The 19260-nt window shown below is 45.6% G+C and overlaps 1 protein-coding gene across 2 annotated transcripts in view; it reads left to right on the top strand.

The window, feature by feature from the left end:
• Positions 1-19260, top strand: part of HIPK2 (homeodomain interacting protein kinase 2) — a 50453-nt gene that overhangs the window by 10603 nt on the left and 20590 nt on the right. For both annotated transcript variants that reach the window (XM_044281324.1, XM_044281323.1), the window contains exon 2: positions 15528-16599. In XM_044281324.1, coding sequence (XP_044137259.1) covers positions 15530-16599 — 1070 coding nt within the window. In that variant the 5' untranslated portion in view covers positions 15528-15529. The remainder of the gene's footprint in view (positions 1-15527; positions 16600-19260) is intronic.

Below are 19260 nucleotides of genomic sequence, written 5' to 3'. Positions count from 1 at the left end.
GGACTGTGGGATCCCAAGCCCTGCAGAGCCCCCATACCCCTTCTGAAATCACAAAGTTAGAGAAAACATTTTGTAATAGAGCTATCTATATCTCTAATACCCATTTCTTTAAGGCTTTATTCACACAACCATAGTTTTGGTCCATGTCTGGTCCGCATTTTTTGCAGATTGCATGTAAATCCATTCATTTCTGTGGGTCCACTAAAAATGCAGGCAGCGCATGGATGTCATATTTCCGTATTGGGGCCCCGTACAAAAAATAGAACATATTCTATTTTGTCCTTGGTGCGGTCAAGAATAGACATTTCTGAGGGCAGGACATACCGATCTGCAAAATGCGGAATGCACACGGCTGGTATCTGTGTTTTATGGACTTCAAAAATGGATACGATCATGTGCAGGAGGCCTTAGGCCTAGTTCACTTGACCGTATGGCTTTTTCAGTGTTTTGCGGTCCGTTTTTTCACGGATCCGTTGTTTTGTTTTTCTGTTTCCGTTTCTGATCCGTTTTTCCGTATGGCATATACAGTAATTACATTAAAAAAAAATTGGGCTGGGCATAACATTTTCAATAGATGGTTCAGAAAAAAACGGGACGGATACGGAAGACATACGGATGCATTTCCGCATGTGTTCTGTTGTTGTTTTTTTTTGTTTGTTTTGTTTTTACGGACCCATTGAAATGAATGGTTCCGTATATGGACCACAAAAAAAAACAGCCCGTACACTCGCAAAAAAAACGTTAGTGTGAACTAGGCCTTAATCAGATTTTCCTGAAATTAAGTCCGTAACCATTATGGAGCATCTTCAGCGGAACAAAAGTATGGCGGTAGTGTGATCAGGAGCCACCGCCCGTTGTAAACCATCCCTCATCCTTCCAATATTAGAACCCGGACTCCGGCAGATAAAACTCATTATCCTGTTTGTTTCGTTAAAACAATTAGACTGTGAAATTTTTCTAGAAGGTTTATTTTCCCACCGTCTGGACCAGATTGCACAATGCAGGCAGCAGCCTTACACCCTGGTGAATTCAGGGAGGGTTAATGGACTGATAATTGTTTATTTTTTTTAAACTTTTTTTTATCTCTCCCCCCAGCGCCCCCCCACCCCCACCCGCAAAAGCCGGTGACCTAAATTTTAACAAAAAAAGGCTAGTGAAACCATTTTCTGTGGTTACATGCCTGAGCGCTTCCCCTAGACTCGCCCACCAGAGAGGCGACTGCTGTATGCAAAACCAACCTGCTCATCTTCGGAGCAACTGGCATAATCCATATAACATTTTATATTCCATATAATAAAGTAGGACAGTATGATATAGTAGTATATAGCATTAATGAGTAGTATAACATAGTTTATTTATTTGATGCACTTATATAGGGCTACTATATACTATACTATATCCCGCAGTGCTTCACAGACATTAGCATCCCACTGTCACCAATGGGGCTCACAATCTAAGGTCCCTATCAGTAATTCTTTGGAGCGTGTGAGGAAACCGAAGAACCCAGAGGAAACCCACCCAAACATGGGGAGAACATACAAACTCCATGCAGATGGTCGGATTCGAACCCAGGACCCCAGCGCTGCATGGCACCAGTGCTAACCACTGGGCCAGCGTGCTGCCTGATAGATTATTGTAATATAGTGTATGGAATAGCATAATATCATAACTTAGTATAATGTACTGCAGTGTGATAGTCAGGCATGGGATTCAACCGGTTCTCCAGATCCGGTTGTTAAAATTACATATATATGTGTTGCATATATATGGTGTATGTATATGTAAATATATGTCGTGATGCTGCTTGTCCGCCATTGTGTAGGAAAACTGTTGTTAAAAATTAGAATCTCACCCCTGGATAAAGTAGTAGAATTAAAGGGAACCTGTCACCAGGATTTTGCGCATAGAGCTGGGGACATGGGCTGCTAGATGGCCACTAGCACATCCGCAATACCCAGGTCCCATAGCTCTCTGTGCTTTTATTGTGTTAAAAAACAGTTTTGATCCATATGCAAATGACCTGATGGGAGTCCTGTAGCCGGAGACGAGTCAAGCGGAAAGGAGCCCAGCACCGCCCCGCGTCCTCCGAATCTCCTCCTTGCTGGCTAACGTCACAGAGCTGGAGCGCTGAAATCCCGTGATGCGCGAGCGTAGTTCGTTCCCTGTGCTGATGCCAGTACAGGGAATGAACATGATGCCGACACTGCGCATGCACTAGCTTGCGCATCGCGAGATTTCGGCGCTCCAGCTCTGTGACGTCAGCCAGCAAGGAGGAGATTCGGAGGACGCGGGGCGGTGCTGGGCTCCTTTCCGCTTGACTCGTCTCCTGCTACAGGACTCCTATCGGGTCATTTGCATATGGATCAAAACTGTTTTTTAACACAATAAAAGCGCAGAGAGCTATGGGACCTGGGTATTGCAGATGTGCTAGCGGCCATCTAGCAACCCATGTCCTCAGCTCTATGCGCAAAATCCTGGTGACAGGTTCCCTTTAAAGCTTCTTTCACACATGCTGAATGCCACCATTTTATTTTATTTTTTCACCGTCTTTTGAACTTCATTCACCTGTAGAAAATGTGCGGGCAAAAACCACATTGCAAAGCCGTGGAAATTAACTGTGAATGCGTGTGCCATGCAGCAAGTGTGAAATAGTACATATTAAGGCCTCATGCACACGGCCGTGTTCCACAGCCGAGAGCGTACCGTGGAAACGCGGCCGGGATTCCTCCCGACAGCATGAGCGCACGGCGTCATTGGTTGCTATGACGCCGTGCGCTTCATAGCAAGCTCCTGTACAGTAGTACACTATACTAGTGTATTACTGTACAGGAGCGGCTGCATGAAGCGCACGGCGTCATGGCAACCAATGACGCCGTGCGCTCATGCTGTCGGGAGGAATCCCGGCCGGGTTTCCACGGTACGCTCTCGGCCGCGGAACACGGCCGTGTGCATGAGGCCTAAAGTAGTAACGTGTGATGATGTACTATAATAGCTTATAGAATTACGGAGACGTATAATATAGTCTAATATAATGGAGTATTATAGCATAGTATAATGTTGTAGTAGAATATGTATAATTAAAGGTCCTTTCACATGTGTTGAATACCATCTTTTTTCTTCAGTCTTTTGAACTCTATTCATGTGTAATAGCTGTGTTTCCAAAAACCACTTCACAGATTTCTACAAATTTGGAAAATCATGATAAATGTGTGGGGATTTGTGCAGCTTATATGAAAGCGCCCACAGTCTACTGAACCATCTGTATTGTAGTATAATATAGTGTAATACAGTAGAACAGAGATATTCTGTGATATAGGGCTATAATTTAATATAGTACAGTATAATACAACAACATTAGCTAGCTTCCTAGTACTTACACAGTGGTGCCACCTTGCGGCGATTGCCCCCTGGTGCTCATGTTGGGTAAACAGTAGTTGCAGGGTAGGAATTGCCTCTACACAGTGGCACCCCATACCTCCCAACTTTTTAATAAAGCCAAAGGATGGCCAGCATCCGTGGTGTGCGTAACGAGCCATGGAAGAATTCTGTGACACTAAGCTATACCTCAAAATCTGCCCAGTGCCTATCTATATATGCCCAATCCCACCCAGTCCCATTTGTGCCCCCACACAGTAGTTATGCCATCTTAGTGCCCCCACACAGTAATGTCCTTTCACAACAGTTGTGCCCCCTTAGTTCCCCCACAAAATAGAATGCCCCCTTAGTACCCACATTACAATAGTGAAGCCTGTACTGTTAATAAAATAAAGAAATAACTCGCCTAGCCCCGTTCCCCCAGCAAATGGAGCTCATTCTGTTCCCCACAACATTACGCGTGATGAGGTGACGTCGGAAGGCTTACTGAGCTAAGCGCAAGAGTGGACAGGCCAGATGATCATCCTCCCGTCCTGTCAGCTCGGTTGCTTAGCCACACCACATCGCGCCTGCTGGTAGGGAGAGGTGCGGCCAGTGAATTGTGAAGTAGGGAGCCGGTGGCTCCCTGTTTCTCCTTCGCTATTGCATTCAACTGGCTCTGCATCCTCAGGAAAGAAGGACATGCCTCAGCTGTCCCCGACTCCGATATTTGGGACTGTTCCGCCAGATCGGGGACCATTGGGAAGTATACATCATATTATTACTGACCTGTTGCTGATATTGTGCCACCTGCAGCAGTGCCCTGTAATACAACCCTTTTATCTTGTCCATGGCTTGGCACTGGTCTCTACTCCTCTAACAGGAACCTCAATCTGTATCTTCGCATTCAGGCAAGTCTTCAGTTTTTTTTCGCCGGAGATAAAACCGTAGCATACTACGGTTTTATCTTTTGCCTGATCAGTCAAAACGACTGAACTGAAGACATCCTGATGCAAACTGAACGGATTACTCTCCATTCACTGTATAAGGGGAGGGGAGCTGACACATCACCTGTTGTCAGTGGTGGATGCTGTGTTATCTGCCTTGATAATAGAGGTGTACCTTGCATTGTAAATTCATCTTCTTATGATAATTGCAATGACTGCTGAGAAGCAATATCTACAGAACAGGAAGTGTCCGCATCGTCCGGCACGCTAGCTGTTGTGAAACTACAGCTTCCAGCATGCCTCGTTCACTTCTAAGGGCGTCCCGTGAACAGCCAAGCAAGTGTGCATGATGGGAGTTGTAGTTTTACCACAGCTGGGGTGCCAGAGGTTGCTGATCCCAGGCCTAGTATGAGGCTCAGTGTAAAAACTGCAAGATTTCAGGATTATTTTTCAATATTGGTAAAGACATTTAAAATTAGAAAAAAACAAAACACCATATTTTACTTAAAAATCTGATTAAAGCAATAGGTCGTTTTTCATATGAAACTTGGTGTAGTATGATGTAATGGTAGAAGCAATATGTATGTAATTATCCGGTGCCAGGTGCTTCCGCCTGACTGGGGCTGCATGGTATATTTATGTAAGCTCGGGTATTATATACATGTATACAGAGCTCTGTGTTGCCTCAACAATGCACCTGACCTATAGGATGCAGGGACATTGCAGCAGGCAAAGATTGAAATAATCATAAACTTATGTATGTCATTCATACTGACAAAATACAGTCCCTTTATCGGACAACAACTCTGCAGTCTGGTGCTCGTAACAGTCAAGACGCCTTGTAAGAGGGGCAGCTGATATGGGTCACATAGGGATGTAAATGTCTCTGGAGATATGTGACATAAAGTAGTCATCATGGGGGTCCGGGAGGTTTCTGCACTACCTGTCGCTCATCCCATTATACAACACTACAGCCAGCCTTTCCCCAGCCTGAGACCTCATGCACACGACCGTTGTTGTGTTGCGTTCCGCAAAATGGGGTTCTGTTGTTCCGTGATCCGTTTGTTTTTGTTTCCATGTGTCCTCCTTTATTTTTGGAGGACCACCAGACATAAAGGAAAGTAAAAAAAAGTCTTGACAGGTTTGCCATGCAATTGATAGGAAAAAAACGGATGCAGACGCACGGATGACAATCTTGAATGGGTCCGCAAACCGTTTTCTGCTAAAATAATAGGACAGGTTATATTTTTTTTGACGGACTGGAACCACGGATCACGGACGCGGATGGCAAACGGTGCATTAGGCGAGTTTTTAACGGACCCATTGAAAATCGGCGCAACGGACACAGAATAAAACGGTCGTGTGCAAGAGGCCTGAAACAGCTGATAACAGAGAACAAGAGACATCATCCATTTTCACAGCAAGTAGGAGATAAATTTAGACTGTCATTTTTTTTTTCAGCAGACACTGTACTTTTCAATCGGGCTCGTTTTCCAGAATCCCTTTGTCTTCTTACCTTAACTCGCTTATATTGCCACATGGGAAATTCCCAAACAGAAATCTACACAGAGCTTAAAAAAACAGCTCATATACATGACCATATGTATTTCGCAATTCGTGTTGCATCTGTATTTTTTGCGGACCCATTGACTTCAATGGATCCGCATTTGTATGTGTAAGGGGCGTAAAGCACATAGATCAGCCATGTGATCTGCATCTGTATATCCATTCTGTAAAAAATTAGAACAGGTACTATACTTGTCTGCAAAATGCTGGACCATGGGCTGCAAAAAAAAAAGAGAATGGCATCCGTATTTTGCGGATCTGTGGACCGCAAAACGGACAGTCTTTTGCACGGGGCCTCATTTGGATTTGAATAATATTTATGTAAATTTGCTTGGAAGCCTGAAAAATCTGCAGAACTCAGACATTTTGGTGACTGTTTCTTTATTTACAAAAAATAATTTTCTTAAGCTTGTATTACACCACACAATTTTATTTTTTTCGGACGATAATCGTTAGCGATCTTGCAGCGTAATACTGCAGCTGATTGCCCGATGAACGAGAAAACTTTCGATCATCGGGCAATCCAAATCTTTTGACATGTTAAAATAATTGTTTGCAGGCGGCAGATAGTTGTGTCTAATAACGATCTGCCGCCGGTAAACCATTAGGCTAGGTCTACACGGAGACATGTCGCGCGACAGGGCACAACTACACGGCAACATTTGTAGTGTGACATTTTTCCGCACCAATGTCGTGGGACAATTTTCATAATGACAGTCTATGGTGTCGCAATGTGACATGCTGCGACGCGACAGCCGTGGAAAAATCCATCTCGAATGGATTTTTTGCACCTGTCGCGTTGCAGCATGTCGCAGTGCAACACCATAGACTATCATTATAAAATGTTGTTGTGTAGACCTAGCCTTAGACAGTATGGAGACAAGCGAGGACATGGCGATCACTCCTCCTCATGCTGCATGTAATAGCAGGGGTCTCCTCCACTAGCGAGCAGGCGAATGCTGGGAGGGAACGATTCCTTCCTGACAATCGCCTGACATATCTGGCTCTGTAATACGGCCTTAGATTTTACTCTACAAATAGGTGATTAACCATGTAGGGGAAGGGGAAGAGAGAAAGTGAACATCGTCTGAAAGCTGCCAGTCTCATTTAGTGCCAGACTTTAGACAAATTCTAACCTCTCCAGATGGAAGCTACACCCCTAGGTGGTCAAATCGCATTGATCCAGTATTGTTTGTTGTAATGTTTTCGTTTTTTTTCACTGCATGATCTATCTCTGTAAGGGCTCATTCACATGCCTGTGTTGTGGACTGCAAACAGCGGTCTGCCATACAAGGGCACCGGCCGTGTGAACTCTGTGCTGCGGACGTGGACCCATTGACTTGAATGGGTCTGCAATCCGCAAGATACGGCAAAAGATACAATATCTCTGATCTGTTGCGGAGCGGAGGCACAGATTAGAAATGTAATACGATAAGGTAATGGATACAAGGCGGCACTGCCTTCACTGATATAGCCTTCTATGATAGGAAACCGATAATGTGGTTAGGTGTACTCCGCTACGTGGTGCTCAGCGACACAGAGGGTAGATCAACGGGCACAGATTAGAAACCCACGGGAACAGAAGGCCTTCTGTGCCTTCACAACGCAAAAGATGGGTCATGTCCTAGCTTTTGCCGTGTCTTGCAGATCACAGCTGGTGCCCATGTTTTGTGGTCGTGTGAATGAGCCCCTAAGGGTAAGTTCACATGTGGTGGTTACACAGCAGGTTTGCAGAAAATCAGCAGCGTTGCACAGTACCAGCAAAGTGAAAAAAATAAAAATAAATCTGCAGGATAAATTGAGCTGTGGTGCATAGATGAAGTCAGCAGCATGCCAATCTATGCCGCGGGTCTCGCCCTTTTCAGTCGTGAGGGTCAAATCCACAGCAACATAAGCAGATTAGCAACAACCTCCACAGCAGACTTGTCTGCTGTATTTTCCATTCCGTGTGAACGTATTATCCCAAGGGTATGTCCACATGCAGCGCGAGTGAGCTTTTAGCCATTCTCATCCACACGTTGCAGAAAAATAACGCAGCAGAAATTGACCAGTGCTGCAGCATGTACATTTTTACAGCAGATTTTCATTGTGGCTTTTGCCCTTTGCAATGCAACAAGTGAATTGGGCATCACGTCGTCAGCATTTCCGGATCAAAATCTGCAATAAAAAAAATGCACCATTTGGTGCATTTTTATTATTTTTGGCTACAGATTTTGTGCTGCAGAAAACCTGCCGCATTTCAGTCGTGTGGAGACATGCCGTAAGAGTGTTGAACCTTGGAGTGTTCACAGTACATGGAGATGGTTTGTGTTGGGGGAGGGGTGGCTGCTGTGTAAACTCATTTTCCAAACCTATTTCTTCGTTCTGAGAATGAAGAATGGCTTCTGGGAAGTTAAAAGCTGAACGGCGACTTTTGTGTAATAGTGAATCCTATTATATTTTTCATCAAGGAGGGCGTTTGCATAATGTTCTTCATGGCTGTACTCATGGACTCCTTTTACACCCTGTAAATTTCCACCCTTCTTAGGCCTCTTTCTTCTGTTCAGTTTTTTGTGTTTTTGTTTGCGGTCTGTATGCAGAACCATTCACTTCAATGGGTCTGCAAAAACAACGGAAGGTACTCCGTATGTATTCCGTTTCCGTATTTCCGTTCCGTTAAAAGATAGAACATGCCCTATTATTGCCTGCAAATCACGTTCTGTGTTTCCATTCAAGTCAAGGGTCCGCAAAAAAAACGGAATGCATCTGTATGTCTCGCGAATCCGTTCCGTTTTTGCGAAAAATGTTATGCCCAGACCAATTTTTTTTTAATGTACTGGCTGTATGCTTCCGTTTGCGAGCTGCAAAAAACGGACCATAAACGGAGCGGCAAAACAGAACGGAAGTGGAAACACTACTGAAACGGAAAAACAGATCAGTTTAAAACATACCGCAAAATACAGAAAAAGCCATACGGTCGTGTGCAAGAGGCCTTACTCAGGAGATCGGGCATCTAATGGGGCCCGTTCCATATACATCAGACACGTTGTTTCTCAATGACCGGATTGTAGCGAACGCTGGATATATAAATTCTTGACTGGACTGAGACTCTGGCTCTAATGGCCGCCGTGACCTGCTGAATCTGTGGATGAGCCATTTCTCCTGATAACATATTATAGCGTGCGATTATCTGTGCAGTTGGGGAGATTTGCATAGAGTCGTTCGTCTTCCTGTAATTTCTTTCCAGGATATTTACAGGATATGAAGTTTCGACTTTCACGTAGCCGATTATGATAGAGGAGACGCTGTGTTGTCCTATTAGTCATTGCTGCACACGAGAAGCTGGAAATGAGAGCGGGATATTCTACATGGTCTATGAGGAGAAATCGTTAATAATTAGAAATGATTACAGTACAACCTTACTGCTGTGCATGCCCCTTTCCTTTGCAGTTACTGTGTGCGGTCTCTTCCTGGCTTATAGACGTTCTGTTTGTGTAGTCTTTTTTTTTTTCTCCTTGTGTAATCGCTGCGCGCGGCCCCGCCCTCCCCTGCGGCAGCTGCGCGCGGCCCCGCCCTCCCCTGCGGCAGCTGCGCGCGGCCCCGCCCTCCCCTGCGGCAGCTGCGCGCGGCCCCGCCCTCCCCTGCGGCAGCTGCGCGCATAGAGTAACATGAAAATCTCTTGCCCAAAAAATCTCAGTGAAAATGCTGTTTAAATCGTAAATCATTCCAGTTACTCGGCAGCTGCCATTTTGCCGAGATTTTTTAAGCTACTCAATTCATTGCCTATTCATTAAAAATTGAATAGGATTGCAGCGCGAGACGCAAAAAATACAGCAGTGTTGAATTTTTTGCGACTCGCACTGTGATCCCATTCATTTCTATAGGATCATCCCTACTGTGCGATCCTGGCCACGTCGGCTGTCACACGAGCAGAGTTGCCATGTAGCCCTAGCCTGTGTTTATTCTGAGCTTCCTAGTTTATGAATAGACAGCCAGAAATGTATTAAATACGGAGAGAGCAGAGCATGAAGGAATGGAACTATGTATGTGGCTCGTGTGGATAAGGGTTTCTGTCTGCTCTACAAGGGATATGTTGTGTGTGTGTGTGTGGGGGGGGCACATGAAGAGTTAATGGTCAGCGAGGCTCCAATGGCTTGGTGAGTCACCAAATGAGTCATATGACATCACTGTGACATCACCCAGCTTCATGTGCTGGATAATTGCTCTTGGTCACATACATTAATAGTTCTCGTCTCCCACCTGCTGAGTGTGAAATCAGCAGACAGGAGTCATGCCAGAAAGTCATGATGCAGCTCAGTGGAAAGAGGAGCCCAAAATAAAAACCAGATAATACTCCTCATACGCATTTATTATTACATGCTGTCTCATGAGGTTTATTATAAATACAGAATGACCTCATATATAATAGATCTCATATCTATCTGATATCTAATGTAGCTTTCTATCTCTATATCTGTCTTCCTCTCTGCCCTCTCCTTCGTCTCCTAATCTCTCTCTCTTCTTTCTCCTTTCTCTATTTCCTTATTGCTCTCCTTCTCCTCTCTATCCTTCTCGCTCCTCCTTCTGTTCTCTTATATCTCACCTTCACCTCTCTCCTTATTCTTATCCTCTCTATCCTTTCTATTTTCTTCTCCCCCTCTTCCTCTTGTCTCTTCTCTCATCTCTCTTCCCCCTCTTCCTCTTGTCTCTTCTCTTATCTCTCTTCCCCTCTCCTCCTCCTATCTAATCATCTCCCTTTTCACTGTCCATTTGATCCACCATGATTGTGATTTTTCAATCCTATCGGAACACAATTAACGCTAACGTTTGTGCCCCTCCCCCCAACGTTGTGTGCAGCATTGTAAATGAGGGGTTACGTTTCTTCAGTTCTCAGGGAAACAATGAGGCCCAGACAGAGGCAATGCGGCCTTTGTCATGTGCGCCATGCTCGGATATAAATATCGCTGTGAGAGGCAGCTTTGTGGCTCTGGATCCAGCGAGCTGGGAGACGCGAGCCTTTGTTCTCGCACAAAGAAGCGCTGCAGAGGGCAAGAATCCACCCAGTAAACATCGCCTCACCCAAGTGCCTCCTGAAAGTGACTCAAATACATTCTGGCAGCGTGCTCCCAGGCCGCCATCTTGCTTCCCTTTGTGGAGGAGTCACCTTGAATATAATGGGGGATCTTGTCAACATGGACATGTTTCTTTATGGAGTCTATATTCTCCTGTAGTCACGTTGATCTGTGGTACTGGTGTCAGAAAGCCTTGGCTTCTGCATGGCGCAGTGCGGTTCAGGGGTAGCTGGGTATGAGGTTATGTCACCTGGATTCCTTTACTTTTGTCCAAGGATCCTTTTAAAAAGCTGTGAATATCATGTTCTTTATACATTGCAGGGGAGACGATGAAAAATCTGTGAAATAATGGGACACATTTATTCTACCTATAGTGCCCCCAAGTGGACAAGTCATTAAAATCATTGGAGATGTAAAACTGCAGTTTGTATTCTCTTTGTTTTCTGTATAAGTCTCTATTCAGATGACCTGATGGCCGCCATGCCCATGTTGCGGACCTTTGACTTGAATGGGTCCGCGTTCCACAAGATACGCCAGAATATAGTCCACGTCCTCTCTTTTGCGGTGGGGGGCTCAGATCATAAGCCCAAGGAAACACTCAGAAACCCTCCCGTGGGCTTTCAGGTCTGTGCCACCTCACCGCGTATGTTTTGCCATATCTTGTGGATCGCAGACCTATTCAAGTCACTGGTTCCGTACCGCAAAACGGAGTTCACGCGGCCGATGCGTATCTGCCTGCTCGTAGCTGGTGTAGATATCAGTCCTTGTTTGCTACTAAATGAGAAATGTGGCAGGGCGGATGGCTCAGCCCACACCCTCTTTAGAAGCGAGGGAGGCATAGAAATGCCAATGGCATTTAAAAGTTGCAGTTTGCAACTTTTTTACGCCATTTTATGGCCTAGCACCGCCACAAAAACACACAGGTTGCAAAGGAATTCCACAGCCAAATAATGTATGTAAGGTCCCTTAGACTGCTTTTGCACTCAGGTTTTTAATGGCGTCTTCTGCACTTTTTTTTATGGCCTTTTTTTTTTCCGGCAAAACTGCCAGCCCTAGATGTTGGCTAAAGCTGCGGGGCACATTTACTATAGTAACTATATCTGTGCCTGTTTTAGTCTAAAACATGCTGTTTTAGATAGTTAATAAGACTTTTGCAACCTATTTATGTAGGTGCCTGAATTTTTCCCGAAAACAGTCTAATCTCTACTCCACCCCAGGACTGGCGTGCTTTTCTTTGTCTGTTTTCAGTGCTGAAGTGAGGTTTGTGTGGTGTGTGTGTGTTTTTTTTTTTTTTTTTTTTTTTTCATCAAAAGTTGCAGTTTCATGGAGACATGCAACTTTTCTCTGCAAAGATTTAACTTTTTTTTTTTCATGCACAAATAAATTAGACCAGTCTAAGTGAATATGAACCTGTCTAACTGAAAAACAACCACCTGAGATCAGACTAAGGCCTCATGCACACGACCGTGGTGTGTTTTGCGATCTGCAAAACACTGATGGCGTCCGTGCGCGTTCTGCAATTTGTGAAACGGCGCAGACAGCCTTCAATATAACTGCCTATTCTTGTCCACAAAGCGCGGACAAGAATAGGACATGTTATATTTTTTTTGCGGGGCCACGGAACAGAGCAACAGATGCGGACAGCACACGGTGTGCATCTTTTGCGGCCCCATTGAAGTGAATGGGTTTGCATCCGAGCCGCCAAAACTGCGGCTCGGATGCGGACCAAAACAACGGCCGAGTGCATGAGGACTAAGGCTACATTCACACAATCGTATGAATCAGTCCTCATCCGTTCCACAATTTTGCCGAACGGGTGCGGACCCATTAATTTGTGCTGTCCGCATCCGTACTTCCGGTCCGCGGCCCCGCAAAAAAAATAGAACATGTCCTATTCTTGTCTGCAATTGCGGGCAAGTATAGGCATTTTCTATGATAGCGGCGGCATGTGCGGTCCGCAAGTTGCGGAACGCACATGGGCCAGTATCTGTGTCTTGTGGATCCGCAAAACACCACTTTCATGTGAATGTAGCCTAACAATACACCAAGTCTATTTCATCGACAGCTGTGAGACTTATAATAAATACTCGGCAATAGAAAGACGGATGAATGAAATACTCCTGTCTGACTTTATGGCCAAAAACAGGCTAGCTTGATAAATGTGCCCCACATGCTGGAGCGCTTGGTGTTTCCAAATCGCCCTCTGTGGTGTCACAAATGGGTTTCTTTGTCCTTTTTTGGTGGCACTTGTGTGGCTGGCTGCAGCTTCCACTGGCAAGAACAGCCGATAGTGGGCAGAGACCTAATTAGGATGGGCTCGGCCCCATAGTAAACTTTTTAATGGGCCCCTCCATCCCATAAGCACTCGTGTGCATTAGGCCTACATCTGTAAAAGGAGTTTTAGAAAGTAGCAAAACTTGACTCCCCTGTTAAATCCCATACAGCACTAACCTTCTATGTTCATGAGTAGTGTTGAGTGAACTTCTGCTTTCAAGTTTGGCGTACAAGGTTCGGGTTATCTAAGAATTCCGTTATAGGTTCCGCTACCACGGACCATAAAACTTTATGGTCCATGGTAGCGGAATCCATAACGAAATTCTTAGATAACCGAACTGTATTGCAGGCAGTCTCCTCATTTGGGAGATTGTGTTAGCAGGGCAGTTATTGAGGGGGTCAGGGGACATGACTGTAGTGGCTGTGCTCGGGATTGCAGCCCAGGCCCATTCATATGAATGGAGCTGAGCTACATGTCAGTGGAGTGCCACGGTCTCTTCAGATGATCACTGAGGGTGCCGGGAGTCGGACCCCCTATCAATCAGCTATAGATGACCTACCCTGAGGATAGTTAATTAATAATGAACTCCTTTTAAAATCTGCAATTAATCAGCAATGAAAATTCTCAGCAGATGACCTGTGTATGGGCAGCAAAATCCACAATTGCAACGTCAACTCCATTAACTTTTCTTCTTTCCAGATTCCGAAAACTCCACAGCAGCAAGTCTAACTCATGTGCATTTACCCTAAGCTGACCATACACTTACATTAGAGAGGTTCTCCGGGGTTTAAGTATTGATGACCTATCCTCAATATGCCGATCGGCTGTTTGAGGAGGCCACGGTGCTCACGGGAGCCACCTTGCAGTTTACTAAGCACAACGCCTTACATTATATAGCGGCTGTTCTTCGTTTTACAGCTCAGGCCTGTTCACGTGGATGGGGTTGAGCTGCAGCTAGGCCATGTGGATCCTGGATTGTTGGGGCCTCTTCGTACAGCTGACCGGGGGCGTTCCCGAGAATCTGACCCCCACCTGTCCCATATTTATTACCTATTCCTGTGATGTCTAACCTCCAGCACTCCAGCTGTGGTAAAACTACAACAACTCCCAAGATGCACACTTGCTTGGCTGTACTCAGAACTCCATAGAAATGAATGAATGCTGGGAGTCATAATTTCACCACAGCTGGAGTGGCGGAGGTCAGCCGTCACTGATCTATCCTGTGGATAGGTTATCAATATGTAAATCCCAGAAAATCCCCTTTTTAATGTCATCTGAAGCCACTGACTTTATGTGTATGGGATACCCCCAGCTCTCCCCTATGTCAGATGTCGGGGAGAAAAGGATTGGTCATTTGGGATTCAACATACCCAGTCCTTTTGATCTCATGCTGATAGTTGTCTGGCAGCAGACTTCTACCATCTCCTCATTTAGAATACATGCAGATGGGGAGAGAGATCTTTCAGACAATTGATATTCTTAAAGGGATTCTGTCACCAGGATTAACGCTATAGCGATATTTATACGTGCCCATCAGTCTCCTTGCTGTGTTTTAAAATGATCCCACTATTACTGCTCTGTTTGTGTTGTGTCTTATTGATATGTAAATTACCTTGGTCAGAAGCCCAAGGGGTTGTCCCACGATATGTTGGAGCCCAGACGCGCCCATCGATCCGGAGCCCGGCACCGCCTACCACTTAATTTATTCACTCCACTTGCCCTGACGTAATTTCTTCTCAGTGCCGTAGTCTCGCACAGGTGCAGTGGACCCTGTAGTCTGCTCCCTTGAGGACTCCTGGCACCGGCTTCGACGAGTCAACTGCGCAGGGAGCCGGTGCATGCGCTGTTGACTCGTCGAAGGCACTGAGAAGAAATTACGTCAGGGCAAGTGGAGTGAATAAATTAAGTGGTAGGCGGTGCTGGGCTCCAGATCGATGGGCGCGGCTGGGCTCCAACATATCGTGGGACAACCCCTTGGGCTCCTGACCAAGGTAATTTACATATCAATAAGATCGGTTTTTATAAGAATCTAACACACACAGAGCAGTAACAGTGGGATCATTTTAAACACAGCAAGGAGATTGATGGGCATATATAAATATCGCTATAGAGTTAATCCTAGTGACAGAATCCCTTTAAATCATATTGCCAGTTTAAAGGGGTTAACAAAGTTGCAATGTTTTAGGGACAAACTGCAAAGATGTAGCCAAAATAATAAAATAAAATAATAAATACATAGTTGGGAGCTTGCTGTATCTTGTGTAAGGATGAACTAAGAATGATTGATAGATTTACCCCGTCGGGCATTAAGTTTTCCTGTTTTCTCCTTTGCAGGTATGGCCTCTTCCTTGCACACGTTCTCCTCGCACAGCCTCCAGTTGTCCTCTTTCTGTAGTGTGAAGAAACCAAAGTTGGAAGTGAGCTCCACCTGGGATATGACCGGATACGGCTGCCACAGCAAGGTCTATAACCCAGGCAAAAGCAGCTCTACATCTGGGCAGCCATTGCTCTCCTACGCTTCCTTCCTTCAAGCACCTTTCGAACAGACTGTCATCTTCCCTACCAGCTCTGGTCACATTGTAGTGACCTCTTCCAGTAGTGGGTCTTCAGCAACAGCGAGCGGTCAAACGCTCGGTGGCCCTCCGACCAACCTGATGCGTCGCAGTACAGTCAGCCTTCTGGACACGTACCAGAAGTGCGGTTTAAAGAGAAAGTGCGAGGAGCTGGACAATGGCAGTGTGCAGATTGTAGACGAACATCTTCCCATGACCCAGAACAATGCAAGTGGGGCCACAGCTGCAACCACCTCCACAGCCACCTCCAAGAACAGTGGCTCCAACAGTGAAGGAGATTACCAACTGGTGCAACATGAGGTCCTTTGCTCCATGACTAATACGTATGAAGTGTTAGAATTCCTGGGGCGAGGCACCTTTGGGCAAGTGGTCAAGTGCTGGAAAAGAGGCACCAATGAGATTGTGGCAATCAAAATCTTGAAGAATCACCCATCCTATGCCAGGCAAGGACAAATTGAAGTCAGTATATTGGCACGGCTGAGCACTGAGAGTGCAGATGACTACAACTTTGTAAGGGCCTATGAGTGTTTCCAGCACAAGAACCACACTTGCCTCGTCTTTGAGATGCTGGAGCAAAACCTCTACGACTTTCTGAAACAGAACAAGTTCAGTCCACTGCCGCTGAAGTACATCAGGCCGGTTCTGCAGCAGGTGGCCACAGCTCTCATGAAATTGAAGAGTCTTGGTCTTATCCATGCTGATCTTAAACCAGAGAACATCATGCTGGTTGACCCTTCCAGGCAGCCATACCGGGTCAAAGTCATCGATTTTGGATCTGCAAGTCATGTGTCTAAAGCTGTGTGTTCCACCTACCTGCAGTCCAGATATTACAGGTAAGCCCTGGTACATTGGTTTTTTAAAGGCAATCTGTCACTAGCGACCTCTCTATCAATTTAATTTGCATAGACACATAGCTGTTAAAGCTCTGTTTTTGTTTCTTTGTTTTTTTTTTGTTTTTTTTCGTTGATTCAAGCTTCCATTCAAGAGTTATGACACTTTTTCCTAGGCCCCATGCACATGGCCTTATCCATTTTGAGGTCTGCAAGTCACGGATACCAGCTGTGTGAGTCGCACCAAATGGACAAGAATAGGACATGTTCTATCATTTTTGCAGGGTGTGGAAACTGACATATGGATGTGAACAGAACACGATGTGCTGTCTGTGTTTCTTGCAGCCCCATGGAAATTAATGGGTCTGCAGCCAATCCACAAAAAATGTGGATCCGATGTGGGCCAAAAATATGGTTGTGTGCATGGATCCTTTAATATGCAAATTGAGCCTCTGGTGCAACGAGGATGTCACCATTGCACTTGTTGCATCAAAGCTTCACATTGTGGCTTTCTGTGGCTGTCCCCTCCCTTGCTGCTTTGCCACTGCCTGGTCCTGTCAATCAAAGCAGCAAGGTAGGGGCTGACCACAGCAATAATGTGGAACTTGGGTGCAACAAGAGCAATGGTGACCCCCTTCATTGCACCAAAGGCACCATATCTTCTGGATAGGTCATCAGTATCTGATCGGTGGGGACCCAGCACCCCCGCCAATCAGCTGTTTGAGAAGGCATTGGAGCCTTCGCGCAGCTTTGCCTAGGCCATGTGACATGACATCGGTCAGATGGACTAGGCGCAGCTCAGTCCCATTGAAGTGAATGGGGCCTAGCCACTATACCAAGCACAATGTACGGAGCTGTGCTTGGTGAGCTGAGAGAAGGCTGTGACGCTACTGTGGATTGGTGGTGGTCCTGGGTGTCAAACCCCCCACCAATCGGCTACTGATGACCTATCAGGAGAATAGGTCATCAGTTAAAAAAACAAAACATCCTGGAAAACCCCTTTTAAGAAAAACGATCAAAACTTGGGAATGGAGCCTTGGATCAATAAAACAGGGTTTTAATCAAGTGAACACAGCAATGTGTCTATGCAAATAGTCGGCTAGGGAGGTCGCTAGTAGGATAGCCTTTAAATTTGTATAGCAAGGATTTCCACCTTTTATTTATATATGATAGCCACAGTTAACAGAACTTTAAGATATCTTGTGCCAACTTCTTGGGCTTCCCTGTTGCCTCCTTGAATAGGAGATAATACAAGGCTGTGCAGCAGTTAGAGGCTGACTATTGTATAGTATAGCAAACTGATGGTCACCCAGACAGGAAGTCATCTTTTGCTAGGTAACCTAAAGTCTTAAAAGGGTTCTCTGAGCCTTTACTATTGATGTCCTATCCTCAGGATAGGTCATCGATATCATATCGGTGGGGCTCCTAGATCCCGCCCCTCCCTCCCCCCGCCGATCAGCTGTATTAGGAGACGGCGTGCGCAGTGTACATGTGCTGTTTCCCTTCTCTCTTCCTGCTATGGGCTATTCCATGTCTATGGGACAGCTGCGGTGAGCAGGAAGAGAGAAGGGAAACGGCACGTGCCATCTCCTCATACAGCAGAACGGCGGTAGGAACCCCACCGATCTGATATTGATGACCTATGCTGAGAATAGGTCATCAATAGTAAAAGCCTGGTGAACCCCTTTTCAGCCTTTATTAAATCTCTAACCAGCATTAGTGGGCACGCTCGTTGGCGATTATCTGCTGGTGTAAAGTTGCCGCCGATTACCCGATGAATGACCAAACGCTTGTTCATTGGGTAATCGCATCTTTTATGCTGTCACAAAAATCATACTTTGCTGACAGCAGATTGTTCTGTCTAATCGCGATCTGCTGCCGGCAAATAATGATTATGTATGGGGACGAGTTATGGCATTAGTGATCACTCATCCTCATACTATGGAGGAGATCACTGCATGGAATAGCAGTGGTCTCCTCCATGAACGAGCAGCTGACTGTCAGGAAGGAACGCTTTTGCCCGACTAGCAGTGTAATATAGCCCTTACAGTTTGCAGACTTGAAGGAAAGTGGCTAAAAGAAGAGAAATTAGCACAAATTCTGCAATGTATAACTGAATGCAGGCGGTTGCTAAAGGTAGGATTCCCCTTTAACAGATTCACCCGCTAGCCTCGGTGCCATCCCTCGTGTCTTGTCATCTTCTGTGTCTCTCTGATTGCATTACTGTCAGTGCTAATCCCCCTAGGTGCGGTAATAATAAAAATAGACGGTAATCACAAGAAGCACCGAGGCGCACAAAACGTGGGAGAATACTGCCATATAGTGTGCACTATTTCTAATATGTCCATGAAGTCCTCTACAGGTTGGAGTCTAGTTGGCGGGCACTGCACCTTCATTACAGCAGAGGGGCTGTCACTTTAGTAGACACACTTCTTTGTCTCTCACATCTTCAGGGACTCTCGGGTTGTCCCCAAATGCCAGCTCGGCAGTCACTGTCCCTGGAGATTATGTTCTAATCAAATTCACCAACAATACATGATGGAGGATGTAGTGCTGTGTGGTTCATGAGCGGGTTAGATACAGCAGCTCAGCAGACAGTATCCCACATGATGGGCTTAGATACACCAGTACTGCAGCACTCGTTCCCTTAAAGCTATTTACAAT

The sequence above is a fragment of the Bufo gargarizans genome, chromosome 2 (genome assembly GCF_014858855.1).
Source record: "Bufo gargarizans isolate SCDJY-AF-19 chromosome 2, ASM1485885v1, whole genome shotgun sequence".
Taxonomy (NCBI): domain Eukaryota; kingdom Metazoa; phylum Chordata; class Amphibia; order Anura; family Bufonidae; genus Bufo; species Bufo gargarizans.
This window is presented reverse-complemented; position numbering and strand designations above follow the sequence as displayed.